At 56.5% G+C, this 19,476-nt stretch overlaps 7 protein-coding genes across 7 annotated transcripts; 4 read left to right on the top strand and 3 right to left on the bottom strand.

Moving 5' to 3' along the window:
- Nucleotides 1–352: 352 nt before the first annotated feature.
- B0H18DRAFT_972128 (glycoside hydrolase superfamily) lies at nucleotides 353–3,128 on the bottom strand. The gene is made up of 10 exons (XM_048043849.1): nucleotides 2,740–3,128; nucleotides 2,527–2,686; nucleotides 2,441–2,475; nucleotides 2,340–2,388; nucleotides 2,070–2,287; nucleotides 1,945–2,011; nucleotides 1,295–1,882; nucleotides 1,048–1,228; nucleotides 921–990; nucleotides 353–844 (listed from the first exon to the last, which is right to left on the bottom strand). Exons 1-10 carry the CDS (start codon nucleotides 2,809–2,811, stop codon nucleotides 785–787), a joined length of 1,500 nt encoding a protein of 499 aa, XP_047899457.1. The 5' UTR covers nucleotides 2,812–3,128; the 3' UTR covers nucleotides 353–784.
- Nucleotides 3,129–4,151: 1,023 nt separating this feature from the next.
- Nucleotides 4,152–6,364, top strand: B0H18DRAFT_312099 (CK1/CK1 protein kinase). Its single transcript, XM_048037511.1, has 5 exons — nucleotides 4,152–4,410; nucleotides 4,469–4,746; nucleotides 4,846–5,080; nucleotides 5,147–5,472; nucleotides 5,528–6,364. The coding sequence occupies exons 1-5, from the start codon at nucleotides 4,332–4,334 to the stop codon at nucleotides 6,209–6,211; spliced, it is 1,602 nt and encodes a 533-aa protein (XP_047899458.1). The 5' UTR covers nucleotides 4,152–4,331; the 3' UTR covers nucleotides 6,212–6,364.
- Nucleotides 6,365–7,169: 805 nt separating this feature from the next.
- On the top strand, nucleotides 7,170–9,250 carry B0H18DRAFT_1091813 (delta12-fatty acid desaturase). Its single transcript, XM_048032303.1, has 8 exons — nucleotides 7,170–7,410; nucleotides 7,468–7,512; nucleotides 7,570–7,824; nucleotides 7,905–8,145; nucleotides 8,200–8,269; nucleotides 8,326–8,482; nucleotides 8,540–8,870; nucleotides 8,891–9,250. The coding sequence occupies exons 1-8, from the start codon at nucleotides 7,316–7,318 to the stop codon at nucleotides 9,002–9,004; spliced, it is 1,308 nt and encodes a 435-aa protein (XP_047899459.1). The 5' UTR covers nucleotides 7,170–7,315; the 3' UTR covers nucleotides 9,005–9,250.
- A 414-nt stretch (nucleotides 9,251–9,664) lies between these two features.
- On the bottom strand, nucleotides 9,665–10,279 carry B0H18DRAFT_1081833 (uncharacterized protein; the record flags this gene model as incomplete). The annotated part of the gene is made up of 3 exons (XM_048031449.1): nucleotides 9,665–9,996; nucleotides 10,069–10,193; nucleotides 10,257–10,279. 3 exons carry the CDS (start codon nucleotides 10,277–10,279, stop codon nucleotides 9,665–9,667), a joined length of 480 nt encoding a protein of 159 aa, XP_047899460.1.
- A 187-nt stretch (nucleotides 10,280–10,466) lies between these two features.
- Nucleotides 10,467–12,335, top strand: B0H18DRAFT_972141 (uncharacterized protein). The gene is made up of 4 exons (XM_048043850.1): nucleotides 10,467–10,688; nucleotides 10,719–11,366; nucleotides 11,417–11,590; nucleotides 11,653–12,335. Exons 1-4 carry the CDS (start codon nucleotides 10,620–10,622, stop codon nucleotides 12,244–12,246), a joined length of 1,485 nt encoding a protein of 494 aa, XP_047899461.1. The 5' UTR covers nucleotides 10,467–10,619; the 3' UTR covers nucleotides 12,247–12,335.
- Nucleotides 12,336–12,458: 123 nt separating this feature from the next.
- Nucleotides 12,459–16,012, top strand: B0H18DRAFT_972145 (AMP deaminase). The gene is made up of 15 exons (XM_048043851.1): nucleotides 12,459–12,735; nucleotides 12,793–12,861; nucleotides 12,888–12,913; nucleotides 12,943–13,013; nucleotides 13,064–13,480; nucleotides 13,543–13,603; nucleotides 13,630–13,717; nucleotides 13,823–13,948; nucleotides 14,000–14,240; nucleotides 14,294–14,328; nucleotides 14,377–14,557; nucleotides 14,613–14,828; nucleotides 14,973–15,253; nucleotides 15,398–15,538; nucleotides 15,587–16,012. The coding sequence occupies exons 1-15, from the start codon at nucleotides 12,562–12,564 to the stop codon at nucleotides 15,680–15,682; spliced, it is 2,223 nt and encodes a 740-aa protein (XP_047899462.1). The 5' UTR covers nucleotides 12,459–12,561; the 3' UTR covers nucleotides 15,683–16,012.
- B0H18DRAFT_901098 (pyruvate decarboxylase) lies at nucleotides 16,012–18,918 on the bottom strand. The gene is made up of 13 exons (XM_048041456.1): nucleotides 18,547–18,918; nucleotides 18,463–18,496; nucleotides 18,406–18,413; nucleotides 18,315–18,358; nucleotides 18,178–18,255; nucleotides 18,082–18,125; nucleotides 17,926–18,025; nucleotides 17,756–17,870; nucleotides 17,395–17,703; nucleotides 17,200–17,340; nucleotides 16,736–17,145; nucleotides 16,534–16,671; nucleotides 16,012–16,481 (listed from the first exon to the last, which is right to left on the bottom strand). The coding sequence occupies exons 1-13, from the start codon at nucleotides 18,700–18,702 to the stop codon at nucleotides 16,220–16,222; spliced, it is 1,839 nt and encodes a 612-aa protein (XP_047899463.1). The 5' UTR covers nucleotides 18,703–18,918; the 3' UTR covers nucleotides 16,012–16,219.
- Nucleotides 18,919–19,476: the final 558 nt, after the last annotated feature.

The following is a 19,476-nucleotide window of genomic DNA, read 5'->3' on the forward strand; positions in this document are numbered from 1 at the left end:
TGTCGACTTCTTCTTTGGGCGGTTCACGAATAACACGGATGTTACGTTCGACTTACGCCGCACACGCATGTCCGCATTAGCGCCGCATCCGGGCGGAGGCGCGTGAGCACGATTGAAACTAGGATGGATTCTGGTCAGCTTATCCCCGAAGCTTGCTGGCAACCTGCGCACCTTGGCATTGGGTCATCGCGGAAGCCTTGCCTAACACAGGATCCTCAGAACCCAAGTACCCACCAGCACCGTTCACTCATTCGCTCAAGCACCCTATAGAACCCTACCGTATTTCCGATCGCTGGGCCGAACAACAGTTCGGCTCACACTCAACCTTCGCTGAGGCCCATCACACATGGCGTTGGGGTGCAGACAGTCGTTAAGGGTCGTAACGAGTATACTAGAGGCATACACAACAGCGATGAGCAGCCCAGACAATAACGGGGGGAGATCGCCTATAACCAGAGAGACAACCAGAGCCTAGACCAAATGCAGCACACATAGCGACCGAGTGAGAGTAGACGAGTGAGTGAGTGCCGGGAAGCCAGACCATGCGCGCGGGGAACCTCACCCAGCGAGGCCCATCGCCACCAGGACCTCTGCCAGCCGAGGCCGCCGCACAGCAGTAGTCTGCGAGCCGGAGCACTGATAATTACCGATTAATGCCGGAACGAGCGCAGCTGACGAAAGGAATGCGAGGGGGCATGTGGCTGCGTCGACGCAGCCACGCCGTCAAGAAGGTGAATGAGTGCGCGCAACGCGCACCCTGCGGGAGAAGGATCCGTGCGCGGGATCAGTTCGGCGAGCCGTACCACCAGAGAGTGGTCACGCCGACAGGGAAGGTGTACGAGACCTGTAAGACCGATCACCGACAGAGGAGGCGATCAGACATCGTCATCAGAGCCGTGCAGAGGCGAACTGCTACTTACGGAGTTACCGCGGAACTCGATAGTCGCCGTGACCGGCTGCGGGTTCCAAGTGGTAGACGAGCTGTCATCCCTGTGGACAAGAACCAAGGTAAGAAGGAAGCCGGGTACTCAGAACACATGGACTGACCAGTTCAAGACGACAAGACTGTACCTCGGCCAGTCGCTCGCGCTGTTGCGGTTCGTGACATACGCAGTCGCGAGGAGAGCCCAGCTAAGGTCGCCGCTGACAGTCGAAGAGATGCGTTGGCCAACGGGTCCGCCAACGTCCTTAGGGAGGATCGCCTTCTGGGCCTGAGCAATCGAGTAGACTATCCCACAACAGCACAGTCAGCATTTTCGACCAGTCAGAGACTGCCTAAACAGATGACACGCACACTCCTGATTGTAGCTGTAGCTGCCATCGCTGTTAATCGTAACGACAGGGCGGCACGGCGTGCCACAGCTGTCGGTGCCGGACAGCATGGGCTGGCCGTTGCCGTCGAGGGCCAGGTTCCACATCGCGCCCGTCTGCGCCCAGTAGTTGGGCGCGCCGATGAAGATGTTGTCCATGTACCACTTGATGTCGCTCCACCAGTCGCTGCCGTACTCGCCCGTGCACTCCGTGAAGTACACGGCCTTGTCCGGGTCCGCGCTCTCGAACGTCTGCTGGTCGCTCACGCTGCCGGAGTAGCAGTGGAAGGACGCGCCGGCGAACGCGTTCGGCGCGTCCTGCATGAGCGTGACGGGGTACTCGCCCGCGTCGTTCCAGTTGTGCTCGTATCCGACGATGAGCGTGCTCGAGAAGCCGTTGTCGTTCATCAGCGAGCGCAGCTGCGTGCCGATCGCCGCCTCCTGGGACGCGGAGATGGCGCACGTCGGGTACGTCGTGTCGCTGTTCTGCGGCTCGTTCTGGATGCCGATCCCCCAGATGTTGAAGCCCTTGCCCTGGTACCCCTGCAAGGCCTTGAGGAGGTAGCTCGCATCTATCAGATTGACGGTAGCATCAGCGACCATCATGTCACAGCGACTGGCGATGCAGGCTCACAGTTGTCGGTGTACTGGGAGAGGAAGTTACCACCGAGCAGCGTGCCACTATCCTTCATCCAAGCAGGCTGTGCGCGGCATGCATCAACAACGCCGATACCTGGCACGATCAGAACGAAGACCCACCGGCGACCAGGGCACGATGTGGATCTTGAGGTACTGATTGATGCCCGCGATGTCGGTAAGGGTGTCGTACAAGTACGAGGGAGCTGCGTTGATGTTGAAGTCATTGAGACCGGTGTCGCCGCTCGTGTCATCAAGACTGTAGGCAGTGTCGGAGAAGTCGGACGCGCCGATGGGGACGCGGATGTAAGAGAAGCCGGCAGCGTCCGCGCCGTCAGTGGCTGTTGAGGGCGTGTCAAGGGCGGGCGAATGAAGCAGAACGGACATGCTTACGATCAAAGAGGTAGTTCAGGATACTCCAGTAGTTGCCCGAGTTCGAGGACTGACGGAAGCGCGTTCATAAACGCCTACAAAACTGCACTGACACAACGTACCTTCAGTTCACTGAGAAGCTTGGCCGAAGAATCAGCTAGAAGCGAGGTCAGAGTCTGATGGGCTATTAATAGACGACCGCACGCACTCAACGTAGCCCCGAAGCCAACCATGTCCTGGTAGAGCGTGGTGTCGTCCACGCTGATGGTCGCCGAGTTCGACTTGGAATCGCTCGTGAAGTTGAGCTCGCCATTAGGACCCAGGTTCGTGTACGTGAACAGGGTGCTACGGTCCCACTGAGTCGACCACTGCACGTCATGGTCAGCGCGAGTGAACCTCGGACGAAACGCGTGGTACGCACGATGTCGTAGATCTGCTGGGCGGCAATGGGCGAGGCGAGAACCAGGAAGGAAGTAATCGCGTGAAAATACATATTGGGTATAAATATCCCAGAAGAAACGACAGCGGAAAGGCGAAAGACTCAAAGAGAGGACAGCTGCGAGACAGCCCGGAGGGACGGCGAGCGGGACGGGGGCGCAATGCTGAGACGCCGCCGGGCTCTAGGAGTCTTTATAGTATGCAGCTGCGCAATAAAGCCCGCATGAAACGCGTGGGCAAAATAGACGGCGCAATGCCATAACAAAGCAGCTGGAAGATTTGGCCTGGCCGAGCGGAGCAGGAGCGGAGGCTTGACAACAAGCGGCCGAGAACGGAAAGAGGCATCGATCAGACGTGATCCACGAATCGGAGCAGCCCAGCGGACACTTGTATCGATCCTCCTCCGGGCCTGTGCGCCCCTGGCACAGCCAACTCCCATATCCTGCTGTGGCAGTGGCACTAGTACTGGGCGTGATCATGATGGTGCGGTATTTGCACCCGTCACACAGAAACTAGAAACGTATCGCGGGTTGCCAGAAAGCTGAGGTGTCTTGCAAGGCCGCGTCGGATGACCAGTTGCAGCAGACTGATGGGTCCGTCAAAGTCTAAACAACTAGTGTCCATATGCCCACTCGTCCCGGAGCGCCATCCTCGGGCGACGCGCCAGAAAGCCTTCCCCGGCAGAGCATCGGCTCGAGCGGCCGCACAACCTCAGCATGAGGGCCTAGACTGCCTAGGAACAGCATGGGTGGTCGACCTTGCGGTCGTCAACGAGAAGTTTTGACTGCCCAAGGTCGGCCTAAGACGTCTCCGTTGGCGTGTAAACAACGCGACGCAGCAACTGCACTCGTGAAAGGAAAGGAGACCTTACGACACGTGGCCTTGCAAAGGGATGAGTGTTCGCCCATGGAGGCAAGTCAGGCCCGAGTCAGGCACCCGGAGAGGATGAAGAGGAGCGTTCGAGCCCAATTCGAGCCAGGTCCAACCTCGAGGCAGCACATAGCCATGCCGGTTATTGTGCCGAGCGGTGGATGTAGACTCATGTAGTCCAATCAAAATGAGACCTGTGATAACAACCCCACGCTCAGACAACTGGCAGCTGCGACTGCAAACGACAGGAATATCATGCATCATGAGCATAGTCAACGACAGATGGACACACGCCTTACTTCAGACCACCGCAGCGAGCCATTACGTTGTCAGGGATTACATAGTTTCTCGGGCCCCGTCGAGGTTGAGCGCAAAGTGGAAGACGCGGACACAATGACTTCCACCGAACACGCTACGCTACCTATTTGGGCCCAGCGATCACGCACAAGACGCGCTCTACACGTGATCGTTCACCTCGTGCGACGCGCCTGTCGCCCGCGGTTCATGTTGAGTGAGCGCGTGTATGCAGCCCTCCTAAAGCCACCCTTTATTACTCTCGGAAATTCCGGCTGCATGCATTGAGTCTACCCTACATCCAAAGTACCTTCCCGGCTCCCTCCATCCCAACAACCTCGTGGTGTGGTCCGAACACCGCCCCCATCACCCTGATCGCGACACCGTTCGCTTCAGTAAAGCACATCCAGGATGCCAGAAGAAGCTATCAAATATCCGTATTATATCGCCAACTGGTGGCTTCATGAAAAACTTGGGGAAGGGTTTTCAGGTATGCTAGTGCACTAGCTTCCTGTAAGGCGCGTTCATAACGCCTTACCATCCATCAGGCGCTATCTTTCGCGCAAGCCACCTCCATACGCGGCAGCAGGTCGCCGTGAAGCTCCAGCCTGTTGACGCTGAATGCCCTACCAATCTCTATGAACGCACCTTCTACCCAGCGCTCCAAGGTGGTACCGGCATGCCCACGCTATGGGCCGCTGGCGTGGAGGGAAAGTTTGATTATCTCGCCATAGACCTCCTGGGCCCCAGTCTTGAATCCCTCTTCCGTCGGAGTGACAGGAACGTTATGGACCTGCGCAGCGTGTGCTGCATTGCAATGCAAGTGGTCAGTCCACCCTCCTCTCCCGCATCACCGGGCTCATCATATGGTCCCTTGTGAACTATGCCTTACTGCGCCCCTGCAACTCGCCTCATGCACCCAAAGATAGAGCGCATTCAATTCATGCACTCGCGCGGTATCCTCCACAGAGACATTCAACTCGGGAACTGTGTAGTCGGCCTGCCGCCGAACGACCGGCTGATCTACATGATCGACTTCGGGTTCTCCAAGTTCTACATCGACCAGCGTACGGGACGTCACATACCCGATAGCAAGCAGAAGCGCGATTTCATCGGAAATTACTGGTTCACCTCCGTGGGCGTTCATTGTAGGGGCAAGGGTGCGTCTAGTCGTTCAAGCGTCGGGGGCAATATGAATGTCATGTCTGACCGGACCTCGTCCCTAGTGCCCTCGCGGAGAGACGATATGGAAGCAGTCGCGCTCATGCTCATCCATCTCCTCACTCCTGGTGGAATCAGCTGGACGCGCAATGGCGTGCCCAAAACTGACGCCGCCCACAATCGGCTCAAGCGCGAAAAGCGCGACGCCCGGCCGGAGGACCTCTGCAAAGGGCTTCCCGCTGAGTTCGAGGACTTTCTTCGATACTGCCGGCGGCTCCACTTCGCGGACTGTCCCGATTACGCGTTCTGGATCAACGAGTTTCGCGAGCTTGCGGAGGAGAACGGCTTCCCTGACAATTCGCTCTTCGTCTGGCCTCCTCCAGAACCTGCGGTAAGTGCATTGTGCCTCCGGTCTCTATCGATCAATTTCTGATCTTGTCGTGCAGCCGTCAATACATGCCCTCTCTCCCAGACGGCCAGGACCTGTCTCGCCGCACACAGTTGATGGCATCCTGCAAGACCTCGCGAATCTGCAATTGGGTGACAGACGGATTTTGGGCGAGCGGAACACGAACGCGAACAAGCCTGGCCAGAACGGTAACGACGCAGGGCTCGGGCCAGCGCAGGAGAATGTCATCGTCATCAGCAGCGCGAACGAGAACTCGCGCGGCAAGCCACCATCGCAGACGAGGATGACCAAAGCGATGCACCTCACGAAGCTGGCACGCGCCATGGGCGACGCGCATGACAACGAGAACCTTGCGAAGGTAGTGCAGCAGTTCGTGGAGCTGCTGCAAGCAAGCCGTTCGCGGACGCTGACCAAAGAGGGCTTCGCGGTGCTCGACGCGCTCCACAAGCAGCTCGCGGACCCATCCGTATACATCACGCCTATGCGCACGTCCCGCTCGAATGATGGAGACCAGGTGCCGGGGCAGGAGCCACGCTATGTCAAGATGAACAAGCTGCTCCAGCTGAGGACGGGCGTCGCCAGGGCGCAGAACAACCGTGCGCTCGCGCAGATGGTGGTGGACTTCGGCGCTGTCATCAACAAAAGCAACGGGCGGACGATCACCAAAGACGCGTTTGGGTTCTTGGAGAATCTTGCTGATAGATTGCAAACATTGGCTTGAGCTACTCGCGCATGGACTATAGTATTATCGTTTTGGCCTTCTTGAGTGTATCGCATTCCATCCCCACACACTACAGTACAATTTGGCTTAGCATGTTGTATATATAGTAGTCGAGCGTCTGATCGCATTCGGAGCGTACTTACGGTCAGGCAAGAAGACTTGGGATGTTCAGTACTCAGTGGCAGTGTTTTTACGGATCCGTGGCGCTACGCACGTTGCTTGCCTTCGGGAGACTATGTAAGTGGCAAGAACACAATCTACGTGTGCAACCGGCAGCACATTGACGTCGCTTGCGAGTCGCAGTGAATGAGTGGAAGCAGCCAGTATGCACGTACGGCTAGAACCGCATTGATGCCTGCCAATTCCACGATATTTTCCGTGTCGATGGAAGATGTCCCCAATGAGATGCAAGTCCTGGGAAGTACTTATGTGGGAAGTCTTCCTACTAGATGTATGTTGCGACATTCAGCACCGAGCGGCAGCCGTCGCGGTCGGTAGATAGAGTAAGCATGCATCGCGCACCTGACGTGAAGTACACCCTTGAGAGTTTTTCGCCCGCGGATCCTGAGGATGGCGGTACCAAGACTGATACACTCGGAATGGACATCGCCTCTAGTGGGCGTCGTGCTACCGTTCGGACGAGCTAGGCAGCTTTGGGATATGTATATGCCTGCATGACAGCACTGCTAAGACAAGTACGAGACACTGAGGATTGAAATATTGATGCAGGATTGATGGGTGCCCAGTCGATCATCACGTGGAATCGAGAGAGATTACTGCAACCAAAATGCGGGGCGGCCGCGAAGGCAAGAGTGCGGGGCGACGGCGGGCTTGACGATGTCGCTGGGCTAATCGGGAGGGCTGGATTGGAGTCGGAGTCGTCTGGAGCATGTGCTGTGCCGCGTACGGGGGTCGGGATGCTGGAGGAGGCACCGCGCCAGCGCCAAGACGCGCTGCCCCAACAGAAGTGGGCCCGGCAAGCGCCGCTCTGTACCGTGTCGCTATGTTATAAAAACTTGATCCTCCCAGCCCATCCCTTGCCTCTCGCCCTTCCGCACAGCGATCCGACGACTGGGTCCTCCTTCTCCTTGTCCACCCGCAACCATGGCCACGGAGAATACCCAGAAGAGGATCACCGTCGAACAGACACCTTTCCTCATCCCTGACCTCACCGTCAAGGACCTGCTGTCCGCCATTCCGTACGTTGCGACGTGTCCTGCCGTTGTATAGACACTCACAGTACTTCGCTTATGTAGGGCGCACTGCTACAAGAGGTCCGCGGTCAGGTCGATGAGTTATGTGTGAGTAGTGCCGCTGTCTCCAATCTTGCTCGTCTTGACACGTATGTGCGCGTGTAGGGTCTACGACTTCGTCCTCATCTACTGCATCTACAAAGTCACCGTCTTTGCGGATGCGTGGATAACTCCCGAGCACATCTCTCTCCCAAATCCGTTCCTCTACACCTTGGCCCGGTTCTCCCTTTGGGCACTCTACAGTCTAGCGAACGGACTTGTAGGCACCGGTATCTGGGTCCTCGCGCACGAGTGCGGTCACCAGGCGTTTTCCGAGTCCAAGACCCTCAACAACACCGTCGGCTGGTTCCTTCACTCTGCGTACGCCTTTTCTCTGCGCTATAGGTTGCGACTGTCACGGAACGCGCACTGACATGTGATCGTTTCGGTTTGTAATTTAGCGTTGGTGTCCCCTACCACTCATGGCGTATCTCACACGCGAAGCACCATGCCTCGACCGGACACATGACGCAAGACCAGGTTTATGTGCCTAAAACGCGTTCGCAGATTGGCCTGCCTGCTCTCGATCAGGAGCGAGAGGATATCTATGGCTCGTCCGTGACTGAGGAAGTCAAGCAGGAGCTCTGGGAAGCCGTTGGCGACTCTCCTATTGGTGCATCTCTTGGTGTGGCTACCTACTTGGTAAGCAGATCTCGATGACTTCGTACAGGTATGAGCTTAAGGGTGCCTTGACAGCTAGGTGGATGGTGGATGTACATCCTGCTCAATGCATCTGGCCAGAAGAGGTATCCCAAGGGAACCAATCGTGAGTAGCGAGGTGTTGTTCGTCGCTTGTCATCGATACTAACGTTCGACATGAAGACTTGGACCCCTCGGCTACGATGTTTGCTCCTCACCACCGTGACCAGATCCTTATCTCCGACGTGGGTATTGCGCTCTGGTTCGGTGCCGTGTGCTGGGCTATCTACGCCTATGGCTTCGTGGAGGTCTTCCGTGTTTATCTTGTGCCTTACCTCTGGTGAGCCTTGCGAATTCGTATCGAGTAGCCTAACGACTGATGGTATGTTTACAATAGGGTGAACCACTGGCTGGTGCTCATCACCTTCCTGCAGCACACCGATCCCATCCTCCCTCATTACCGCGCTCCCGAGTTCACCTTCCCCCGTGGCGCCCTCACGACGCTCGACCGTGACCTTCTCGGCGATTGCGGCAGCATCATGAGCTGGCTCGGCGCGCATCTCACGCACGGTATCTCGGAGACCCACGTCGCACACCACGTCGCGTCCAAGATCCCGCATTACAATGCGTGGGAGGCGTCGGACGCGCTCCGCAAGCGGCTCGCGCAAGCTGGCCTCGTGCCCCTCAAGGGCCGTCCTGGCGGCTGGTCGGAGATGTACCGCGTATACGTGCGTGCAAGTTCGTCGAGGACGAGGGCGACATCGTCTTTTACAAGGATGCGCGCGGCCTTGCACAGGCCCGCCCGGTGTTCACCGACAACAATGTCAGCGACTCTGGTATCGAGCTCGAGAAGGACGCGTAGAGTTCCTGCTCCTCGCGTGTTTTTCCGCTCGTCGCCGCCGTTGTCTGTCGTCGTCTCACACTGTCGTCGATTTGTAGTATAACCTGTTCTTGTGCTCTCGCATGCGGTGGCGCCGCGGAGTAGAGGAGGGAGCGGAGAGTAATTGTCTAAAAGATAGGTGCCCGCTAGTGCAGGTACTGCTTGAATAGATCCTAGAGGACTTAGTCATAGATCAGTTGTCAATGAGACGAGAAGTTCAATCCGCTCATGATGTGTGCTGCAAGACAGGTCATTTGTGGTGAGACAATCTTTGTGTTACGCGGTGAATTGCTATCGTAGCGAATGAGCAGATCTGACATACTCAGCATGTTGCTGTAATACGTCGTTGGAACGGGCAAAGTGGACGATAGCACTTAGACACCGTGAAAGCCTACCTGTGGATTCGCATTTTCAATGACTGTTGAGATACAGGGGTGTAAGGGTACTACGACAATTGGCAGAACCGCCTCTGTGAATGGCACGCAGACGAGAGAGTATGTCGCTAGGTGACGATGCCTAATTTTGATGATTCGCATGCGGCATACCAGTAGAGAAATCGTGGAGTCATGCGGATACACACGCAGTGTCGCCGGACGTGCTGGCGACCAACCCACTCGAGCACAGCTAGCAGGAAGGAGACATCTACTCCTCTTCCTCTTCCTCGGCCTCCTCCTCGGCCTCCTCCTCCTCCTCCTCCTCCTCCTCCTCGTCCTCTTCCCGCGCCGCCTCAACTACAGCCGTCGCGATACGGTCCAAGTCCCGCTGGCCGTCTTGGCTGATCCGGCGGCCGCCGTTCTCCGACTGCTCGAGCACGCCGATCTTCTCGAGCGACTGGCAGATCTTGCGCTGGACGGACGCGGAGGAGTCTGCGTGGTGCGAGGGGCGGTTGCCCCTCCGCTTGCTGCCACCGTGGAGCTTGGTCAGGGCACCGATGCCGACGTCCTTGCGGAGGTAGATGTGTCTTGCGACGGCAGCTAGTGCATACACGTTAGAGTCACGGAGCACCTGGAGAGCGGAAGGCGTGCACACCTGCGCGGACGTAGTACCAGTCGGGTCATATGGTGCGAGCTCCTTAAAGGAGCCGGTCTTGACGATGTCTACCCAGGTGGGTACCTCGAGCTTGCCGGAACGCTTGAGGTGGGATGCGTATGCGGCGATGAACGCCTCCGCGCTGTGATGAGAGAAATCGCGTAAGTGGCTTGTCCTCGCGCGGCACGGGTAGCGGCACACGTACCTGATGTCTCGTACACCGGGCATTTTGATGGAGAAGAGGGATTACCTTGAGGACGGCGAGGACAGCGACGGACGCGGCGTTGACGGCGGTGTATGGACTGGTTACAGGGCAAAATTGAGTTTGAAGCCACCTGCCCGGTCTGTGCAGTTCTTTGCTTAGTCAGCTCCACGGATCCGAGCCGCGGGCGCTTGCTGGGTGCGCCACTGCTTGCTTCGATCCGCGACTGAGGCCACCTCTGTGACTGGCGTACTCCATTTCTACCTAACTCTGCGGGTTTCGTCATACGCTGTGCAATATGTTGCGTACCAGCTCGACTGTTCTGCTCCCTTTGTGCGGTGGCTGCGTCCTGGCTGTGCGTCATGTATGACCCGTCCAACCAGGATCCAACGGTTCGCCGTCGATGCGGCGATTGAGAGGGGCCAAGTTTCTCACGTGTCCCGATATGGTTTCCGGTGGCTAAAGATTTGGGTCGGTTGTCCTGCCTTGAGTTCGCGTTTCCACTGCGCCTCACTCCCGACCTCCACCATGATATTCGACGCGTACCAGGCCAACCTCGCCGTCGTCGACCGCCTTCCTCCAGAGTTGCTCATCGAAATCTTCGTATGCTGCACGGAGAATCTCAGTGACGGTTTGGTACCGCTTACCCTCGGAGCCGTATGCCACTATTGGCGAGACGTAAGCCTCACCTCGCCGCGCATATGGCAACACCTGGTCATGAGCGACCGTCGGAAGGTCGAGGCATCGCATGCGCAGGCGCGGCTCTGGCTTGTGCGATCGTGGCAATTACCGCTTCACGTCCATGTCAACTTGGACTCGAGAGACTTCCTCCTCCCTCTCTTGTCGCCAATATTGCCGTACATCCATCGATGGAGGACGTTTGACATGACCATGGACGAGGCGAACGAACACTTTGATTTCGCACCGCTCGTGGCTGGCGCCTCAGGAGCTCGCCTGGAGCACTTGCAGATGATTATCAGGGGAACGACCGGCCTAGATCCTTTCATTGAGCATCTCCAACCTCTCGAGCGGTCCGATATCGACAAGCCCTCGTTTGCAGCCTTACACTCCGTCGAACCCGACGAGCCAAGGGGCATCTTCATGCGTACCGCCGTCTTGACCTTGCCGCCACGCGGCCACTTGTCGATTCTGCGCTCACGAAGCTCACGATTTCCGAGTCGGTAGACGTCCTGACGAACGCGTCGCGGTTGCTCGACTTCCTCTCCGTTCTGCCTGTGCTCGAGCAGTTCATCTTCTACTCCTTCCCCCACGCTGGGAACCCGGAAGACGACATACGGCTCGCTCCAGTCGTCTCGCTTCCTCGACTGCGCCTGCTCGTATTGCGGGCACCTGCGTCGTTCGCGCCGTATTGTCGCACCTCGATACTCCTTCACTCAAGGAACTCTACCTCGAGCATACCAACATCGACTTCGCGATCCAGCACGACCACTACGCGAACGTGGAGGAGGACGGCGGCAGCGAGGACGAGGCACACGACTTTTCACAATCTCCGTGGAGCGACCGTGCTACGGGCATGGGCTTGCGGCGGCTCATCAAACGCTCCAACCCGCCTCTACAGGTGTTAGAGATGGACTACGCGGACATGCGTACGAAGGACTTCGAGTGGTGCTTTGATCGCCTGGAGCACCTCGAGGAGTTCCGCATCATCGCGTCCGACATGTCCAACACCGTCATCAATCTCCTCGCGCCGTACGAGCCTCCCCAAACAATCTGTCGACCCGACGGGGCAGGCCGTAGTAGGCCGCACCTACGACTGCCGAAGCTGACCATGTTGGGGTTGTGGAATTGCCAGCGGCTCGGCGGCGATGCCATCGTCGGGGCGCTGTGTCGACGGGTACAGTATACAGACAATCTGTCCGGCGACGAGATCAGTAAGCTTTCGGACGTCGCGATTGTTGGATGTCAGGACTTCCGTGTCCAGCATGTTCTCGAGCTGTCGCCAGTGTTGGGAGGTCGCTTGCGCATTTCATGAGTTGTACTTCTACGGACTTGTAGCAATTGTGTAATTTTAGTGCTGTACGGTATTTATTGGTCATAATGTTGTTCCTCGTTCTTGTTCAGCGGCTGAACGGTTCTCTTCAGCGCGATTGTGGCGGGGGAACTGCACATAAAGTTAAGCTCGGAGCTGCTGCCAAGATGAGCGATCTCCGGCGCCTATGTGTCAATTTACCTGCCGCGAGACCGACAACCTTGTTCGGTGGACACTGGCACCTGCAGTGTCTCGCTCGCCTGCTCGAGCAGCCCACCTCCCCCTGTTGTAAATATTGACCATATTCGCTTGCAAACAATGTCATCGCCCGAACAGGATCATCGTGTCGCCAGCGACGACGAAGCGAGGCCTACGTCCACTCGCAGCTCGTCTCAAGAATCCGAGGTCTTCAGCCCCACTGGTATTCATGCTCCCGCACCGAGGGTAACAGACGGATATTTTGGATACAACGAGGAGAAAACGCTGCACCACGTACGTTGACCGACCTGATACCTACTGCATTCACGGTGTCTGACTGCCACACCCTAGCTCGAGGAAAAGATGTGGGCTCAGCGAAGGCGTGGCTCGGACGCTACGTCTGCGTCGAGACCTGTCTCTGTTTGGGCTCTCCATATATGCGGGAGGAAGCCCATCTAGAAGGTCCAAACGCGTACGTCGGGAGCTTCAAGCTGCCGCCAGTTATGGAACCCCAGAAGAAGGTCCCAAACCTACGTCTCAACAAGAGCAGTGGAAAATGGCACCGATCCACGGTACATATGGGCTAGTATTGCCACAGAGAGCAGCCCTCAATGCTTCACAGATTCAGGTGTCTTGCCGGAGTTCATTCCCATCATCGAGGCGTTCCAGAAATGTCTCGAGCTCAGGGACAAGTACATGCACCGCTCTGGCCAGAAGCTCGGCTTCAACCCCAAAGACCATGATGGGACGTTCACCGGCCTCCCGGAGGACATTTCAGGCGTATCTGGCGTTCGGCCTGATATCAACTACGACGCTTACGTCCCGCCCAAGAGCGAATTGAAGAAGTGGCGGATCTACCCGAAGCCCCCACCACCGCACTGGCACTGGAAAGGACCTCATGCGACAGTCCTCAGTCATGCGGGCTCCGACACCGAGGACGATGAGTTCGACTTCGAGCAATGCGATATACCGGGGCCAGATGACTGGCGCTTCGAATTGGATGAAAAGGGCGTATTTCAAGTCTATAAGAGCAAGGACGGTGGGCATCGTCGTCCTATAGCAACTTCTTCTGCTTCTAATATACAGACGGTTGCAGCTGAGACTCCGCGTTTGACGTCCCCAGCATCAGGGAGTACTTCATGGATCTGGAGTACGTCCTCGGGTGATCGCCGACGGTCCAACAAAAAGCTTCGCGTACCGGAGATTGAATTATCTCACGAGCAAGTTCACTATGTACTCGTTGCTCAATGAGACACAAGAGCTGGCGGATATGAAGGTAGGCCTGTTGAGTGCTCCTTCCCTTCCTCACACAGACATCCTTACGAGGCTTCTCAGAGAGTTCCACACCGGTTCGCATTGTCATTGGGCCCGTTGTCCAAAGTTAACTTCGAGATTCAGAGACTTCTACAACGTCCGTAAGGTTGACACGCATATCCACCACTCTAGCTGCATGAACCAAAAGCATCTTTTACGCTTCATCAAGTCCAAAATGAAGCGATACCCTCACGTAGGCATCGCCTACTCACTCATCACCTATTGTCTCACGTGTATCCCTCAGGACGTTGTCATTCATCGTGACGGACGCGAACTCACTCTCGAACAAGTCTTCCAATCTCTGAACCTCACCGCATACGACCTCTCCATAGACACGCTAGACATGCACGCGCACCAGGACTCATTCCATCGTTTCGACAATTTCAACCTAAAGTACAACCCAATTGGCGAATCTAGGCTACGAGAGATCTTCCTCAAGACTGATAATTATATCGCTGGCCGATACTTGGCGGAGCTCACGAAAGGTCCGTCCCGACTGTCGTCGCTTTCCTTTTCTTGACGCTGACAAGGAATGCAGAGGTCATGACGGATCTCGAACAAAGCAAATACCAGGTATAAGCCGCGTTTGACATGAGCCTTGTACGTGCTGACCTTTCACAGAACTCGGAATGGCGACTCAGTATCTACGGACGGAACTCCGACGAGTGGGACAAGCTCGCCCGATGGATTGTGCACAACAAGCTGTATTCACACAATGTACGATGGCTCATCCAGATTCCGCGTCTGTACGACGTGTACAAACAGAATGGATCGATAGAGAACTTTGAGGATATTGTCAAAAGTGAGCCACACGCATACATACGCTCGTCGCACTGCACTAATCTCATCACGTCCAGATGTATTCCGACCATTGTTTGAAGTTACGCACGACCCGAGCTCTCATCCAGAACTGCATGTATTCTTACAACGTGTTATTGGCTTCGACACTGTCGACGACGAGTCAAAGACTGAGCGGCGCTACCACCGCAAGTTCCCATACCCGCGACTGTGGAATGCTAAGGAGTCCCCTCCGTACTCGTATTGGTCAGTTGTCGCACTTGCTAATTTTGTTCGTGCTCACGCTCACCGTCGTTATGACAGGGTGTACTATATGTTCGCTAATATGGCAAGCCTGAATCATTGGCGGCGTGCAAGGGGTTTTAGTGCGTAGATCTGGAAGTCATGATTCCATGACTGGCTGACTATGCCTTTCACAGATACATTCGTCTTTCGTCCCCATAGCGGCGAAGCTGGAGACACGGACCATCTGACATCCGCCTTCCTCACCGCGCATTCGATCTCCCACGGCATCCTCCTTCGCAAGGTCCCCGCCCTGCAGTACCTCTTCTACCTCAAGCAGATTGGGATCGCCATGAGTCCTCTCAGCAACAACGCCCTGTTCTTGATGTATGAGCGCAACCCGCTACCCGACTTCTTCAAGGTGGGGCTGAACGTCAGCCTGAGCACGGATGATCCGCTCCAGTTCCACTTCACCAAGGTGCGTCTTCTCCGTCAACACGCGTAGTCAGTAACCTCACGCTCGCTTCCAGGAACCCCTTCTGGAAGAGTACAGTGTTGCGGCCCATGTAAGGCAACGGAGCGTATCCCCGGGCGCCGTCTCGTTGACAGGTTCTTGCCACAGATTTACAAGTTCCCTCAGAGCTCCTTAGCCGAACTCGCGCGTAACTCCGTGATCCAGAGTGGGTTCGAGATGGAGATCAAGCAGCATTGGCTGGGGCAGCACTGGTACCTGCCAGGTGCTGCGGGCAACGACATAAACAAGGTAGGACACCGTCTCATTAAGACACAAGTCGCTTGCTGACATTCCCAGACAAACGTCCCCAATCTTCGACTGGAGTATCGGCGACAGACCCTTGTGGAGGAGTTGATGATGTTGAGAGCAAATGATCCTGCGTCGACCAACTGATTGTTTCCGGTCACACAAAGGTTGCGCACAGGGTTGCAAGACACGTCGCCGTGTTCGAAACGAACCATGACTGGCGTAGTTACCCGTGCAGAGCTACTAGGTCAGGATTCAATTGGGAATATTGACTTGCGTCCTGCAGTTTTGATTGCGCAAATCGCATCCGGTTGTGAAGGGAATTTGCTACGTACTTTACTCGGGCAGATGACCGGTGTCAACAGGTTCTTGGTTGACATAATGGTGCTCCTTGACATTGCATGGACAACTGAATGCCACGTTCACCCGGGAGTCGAAGTCTGTACAATGCGCTCCGCACTCTCCGGCACCCTGTATGTTGCCTTGATGCATGATAAAATGTACATTGAGGTGTGTAGGTGATTGCTTCTATTATGATAAACTAGTACTCGCTAATGCTACTGAGTAAGTGTACAACAATTTGAGCGGTGCGGCGATACAGAACATGACCTTCCACAGCAAGCACTTTTACTTTACATATCACTTCTCGTCCCAGCGATCGCAAACGTCTAACACACATCGAGTCTAGACAGCCTCACCCAGCCCCTCTGCGTCCGGCAGCTCCGCGACGTAGCGGTTGGTCTTGCCGCTGAGCTCCGCCTGGCGCTTGAGCGCGCTGGGCGCGTCAGTCGGGTCCATGATGAGCTCGACGAGCTGCATCTTGTCCGCGGCTGCGAATGCGGGGTCGTCCAGGAGCTTCGACAGCTCCGACTTCGTCTCGACGTGGTAGGACTGGCACGTCTTGCCCTCCTCGCCGCCGAGCGTCCCGAGCAACTTCGTCCATTTCCTGCGCGCGTCCGGTGAGCATCGCAATAGACGGAAGGGAACGTGAGACTCACCAGTCCGCGATGTCGTTGTACTTCCTCGTCATGCCGTGTAGGTAGCGTTCGATCGTGTAGCCCTTGTTGTTCAGGACGAAGATGATCGGCTTCAGGCCGGAGCGCATCATGACAGACAGCTCCTGCACCGTCAGTTGGCTGCAAGGCGAGTCAACCGCGATCAGCACTGGGCCAAAGACCGATCCATACAACAGACACTCACATGCTACCATCGCCGATGAACAGGATCGTCCGGTTGTAGCCCAACTCCACACCCGCGAGCGCGGCACCCAGGGTCGCGCCGACCGTAAATCCAATCGATCCCCACAGGATCTGGCTGACGAACACCGCGCCGGTCGGGAACGGCACCTCGAGGACGCCGAAGGCGGACGTGCCCGTCTCGGCGACGACGATGTCCTTGGGTTGGAAGAACTGGCCGACGCGCGGCCAGAGCCACGACTGCGAGATGATCTCGTTCTGCTCCTCAGGCACAGGGAGCTCAAACTTCGGAACGGGGATGCGCGCGGCGGTCGGCTCGAACGGCTGCAAGCGCGCGGTGAGCTTCGGCAGGAGGCGCTTCATGCCGATGCCCGGGAAGGTCGCAAATTGCACCTGCAGGTGATCGGAGTGCAGCTGTGGGTGACTGTGAGAGCGGTTGTATCAGGTAGAAGTACTCGCGAGACGTACCTCGACGGTGCGGGCGACGGGGATGTGGTAAGTAAAGTTACCGGTGTTGAAGTCGCTCTTCAGAGCACCGATGGAGAGAATAAGCTTCGCGCTCTCTACCTTCTCCTTGATCTCGGGGTGACTTATCGACCCGACGTAGATCTGCACGGCAAGAGTTAGCGCATGTGCAGAAACACAATCAATACAGCCACTCACGCCTCCATAGCGCTCATATTGCTCGTTGAACGAAGTCTTGCCCATGGGCGCAGAGTACACAGGGAAGCCGGTGCGCCTGACGAGCTCAGCGACCTCCTTCTTGACGCCATGGCGAACGGCGCAAGCGTCGACCAGGATGATCGTCTCGTTCTTCGCCTGTTCGACGAGTTTGATGATTTCGTCGATGGCAAAGGCCTCTACGTCAACGTCGTTCTGCGGCGGCTCCGTGTTGAGTGGTGTCTTGAGACGGTACGATGGGATCTTCTCGTAGGCAAGATCAGTTGGGAGCATCAGATACACCGGGCGTGCCTGGTGGTGATTTAGGATGGGCCTCAGTACAGAGGACGACGAGGCTGCGTACCCTGACAATACATTCGGTGAGAACGCGATCGATCTCTGCGGCTGCGGTGTCCTTTGTCTGGAGGCTTGTATCAGCAATGGCGAATTGCTGAGCTGCTCGGTAGTACGCGTCATATCTGTTCACCAATGAGTACTCGCAGATCGCAGATCGAATGAGCTTTGGCTACTGACCGTCCGTCGCCAAGGGTATGGTGGAGCATGGGCTTGTTCTTCTGCTGTGATGTGCTAGGAACACCAACAATTTGCAGCACAGGTACGTGCTCGGAGAAGGCTGTAAAAGCGCACAATTGAACATGGTATATGCGGGTTTAAAGCTCTGTTGCGCACCTCCAGCGATGGCATTAGTGGCGCTCAGCTCTCCGACACCAAAGCTAAGGAGAGTCAGTCAATGCCGCTGGCGTCAGAGAATGCCGGAACGCATACGTTGTGGTGAGAACACCGAGACCGCCCTCTTTCACTCGCGCGTAGCCATCAGCGGCATAACCTGCGTTCAGCTCATTGCTGTCACGGTGCCGTCTCGTGAGTGACTATATGCGTGTGAAATAGAACTAGGATCTTACCAGTTGCCGACCCAGTCAATCTTGGGGTGATCTTCTACGAAGTCCTATCCAGGAATGAGCTATGCGGTGTTATCCATATCAGGAGACGTACAAGGAAGCCTGCGATGATCGGTTAGCACTATGCATTAGATTGTGTCGGGGAACGTACCAAGGTTGAAGTCGCCTGGAACGCCGAACATTTTCTAGCACAAAGTCAGTAGGCTGAGATCGGAGGCAGATAGATGTGGCTTACCGTGACGCCAAGCTGTACGAGCCTCTCTACGAGGTACTGGCCGATGTAGATCTGTTCGCTACTGTGAGGGGACTGCTCGGCGGTCTTGACCGTGGAGAGCTCATGCTGAAGGTGGTTGATCTGCGCCTGGAGTTGTGCAACAGCGGCGGTCGACATTTTGGAAGTGTGGGGTGTGTAAGAGTTAGGAAGTGCTGGAGAAGGATTGGAGAAGGAGGAGGGCGAAGGGACTGGCAGTATTTATGCTGTCGGGGAGAAGGAGGTCGATGGGGGGACCAAAAGAGGAGACAGACTGGTCGGACTCGCCGTCTGGGCAGCATGGCTGGGTGGGTCTCCGCCATTCTCCCTACTGACGTCGCTCTGGCCGTCACCCGGGCCAGTAGTCCCCGAGCGCTTCCGTTCATTGGCAATCCACTCTCGATATCACTTCCCACGCCACTTCCTTCGGACTTACCATACGCTCAGCCTGTTCACCTTCTCAATCGTCCTCGTCCTCGTCGTGTTCTAATCTGCAGCGTTGTCCCGCAAAATGCCAGTTAACGACTCTCGAAGACTACTCACACAATCTCTGCCACGCGGTTGGCCTCGACAGCTCCACTACAGTATCTTTCTGAGGCGGTCCTCATGCAGAGGCTAGAAGGGTCCGCGTGCACCCGTTCGAGGCCGACCGTGGTACAGCGCTCGCTGCGCCTTCCGTAAACGACGGGACTCGATCACTGCTCGATCATGCCTGGCTCGTTCTTGGGCCCGTAAGCATCGGTCGCCCCGGTCCTCGCCACTCTAGTAACTCATATGGAGCTCATCGCCGTATGCGCAGCTTACGCCGTTACGGACGTCCGCTCAACATGCGAGGTGAGTTGCTATATTCGCTGGACGCGCACGGAAATTACACAGCCTGCTGTCAGGGCTATCTCTGAGTTCCGGTGCAGTGGC

Source organism: Fomitopsis serialis (genome assembly GCF_022376445.1).
Source record: "Fomitopsis serialis strain Sig1Antser10 chromosome Unknown B0H18scaffold_3, whole genome shotgun sequence".
Lineage (NCBI taxonomy): Eukaryota > Fungi > Basidiomycota > Agaricomycetes > Polyporales > Fomitopsidaceae > Fomitopsis > Fomitopsis serialis.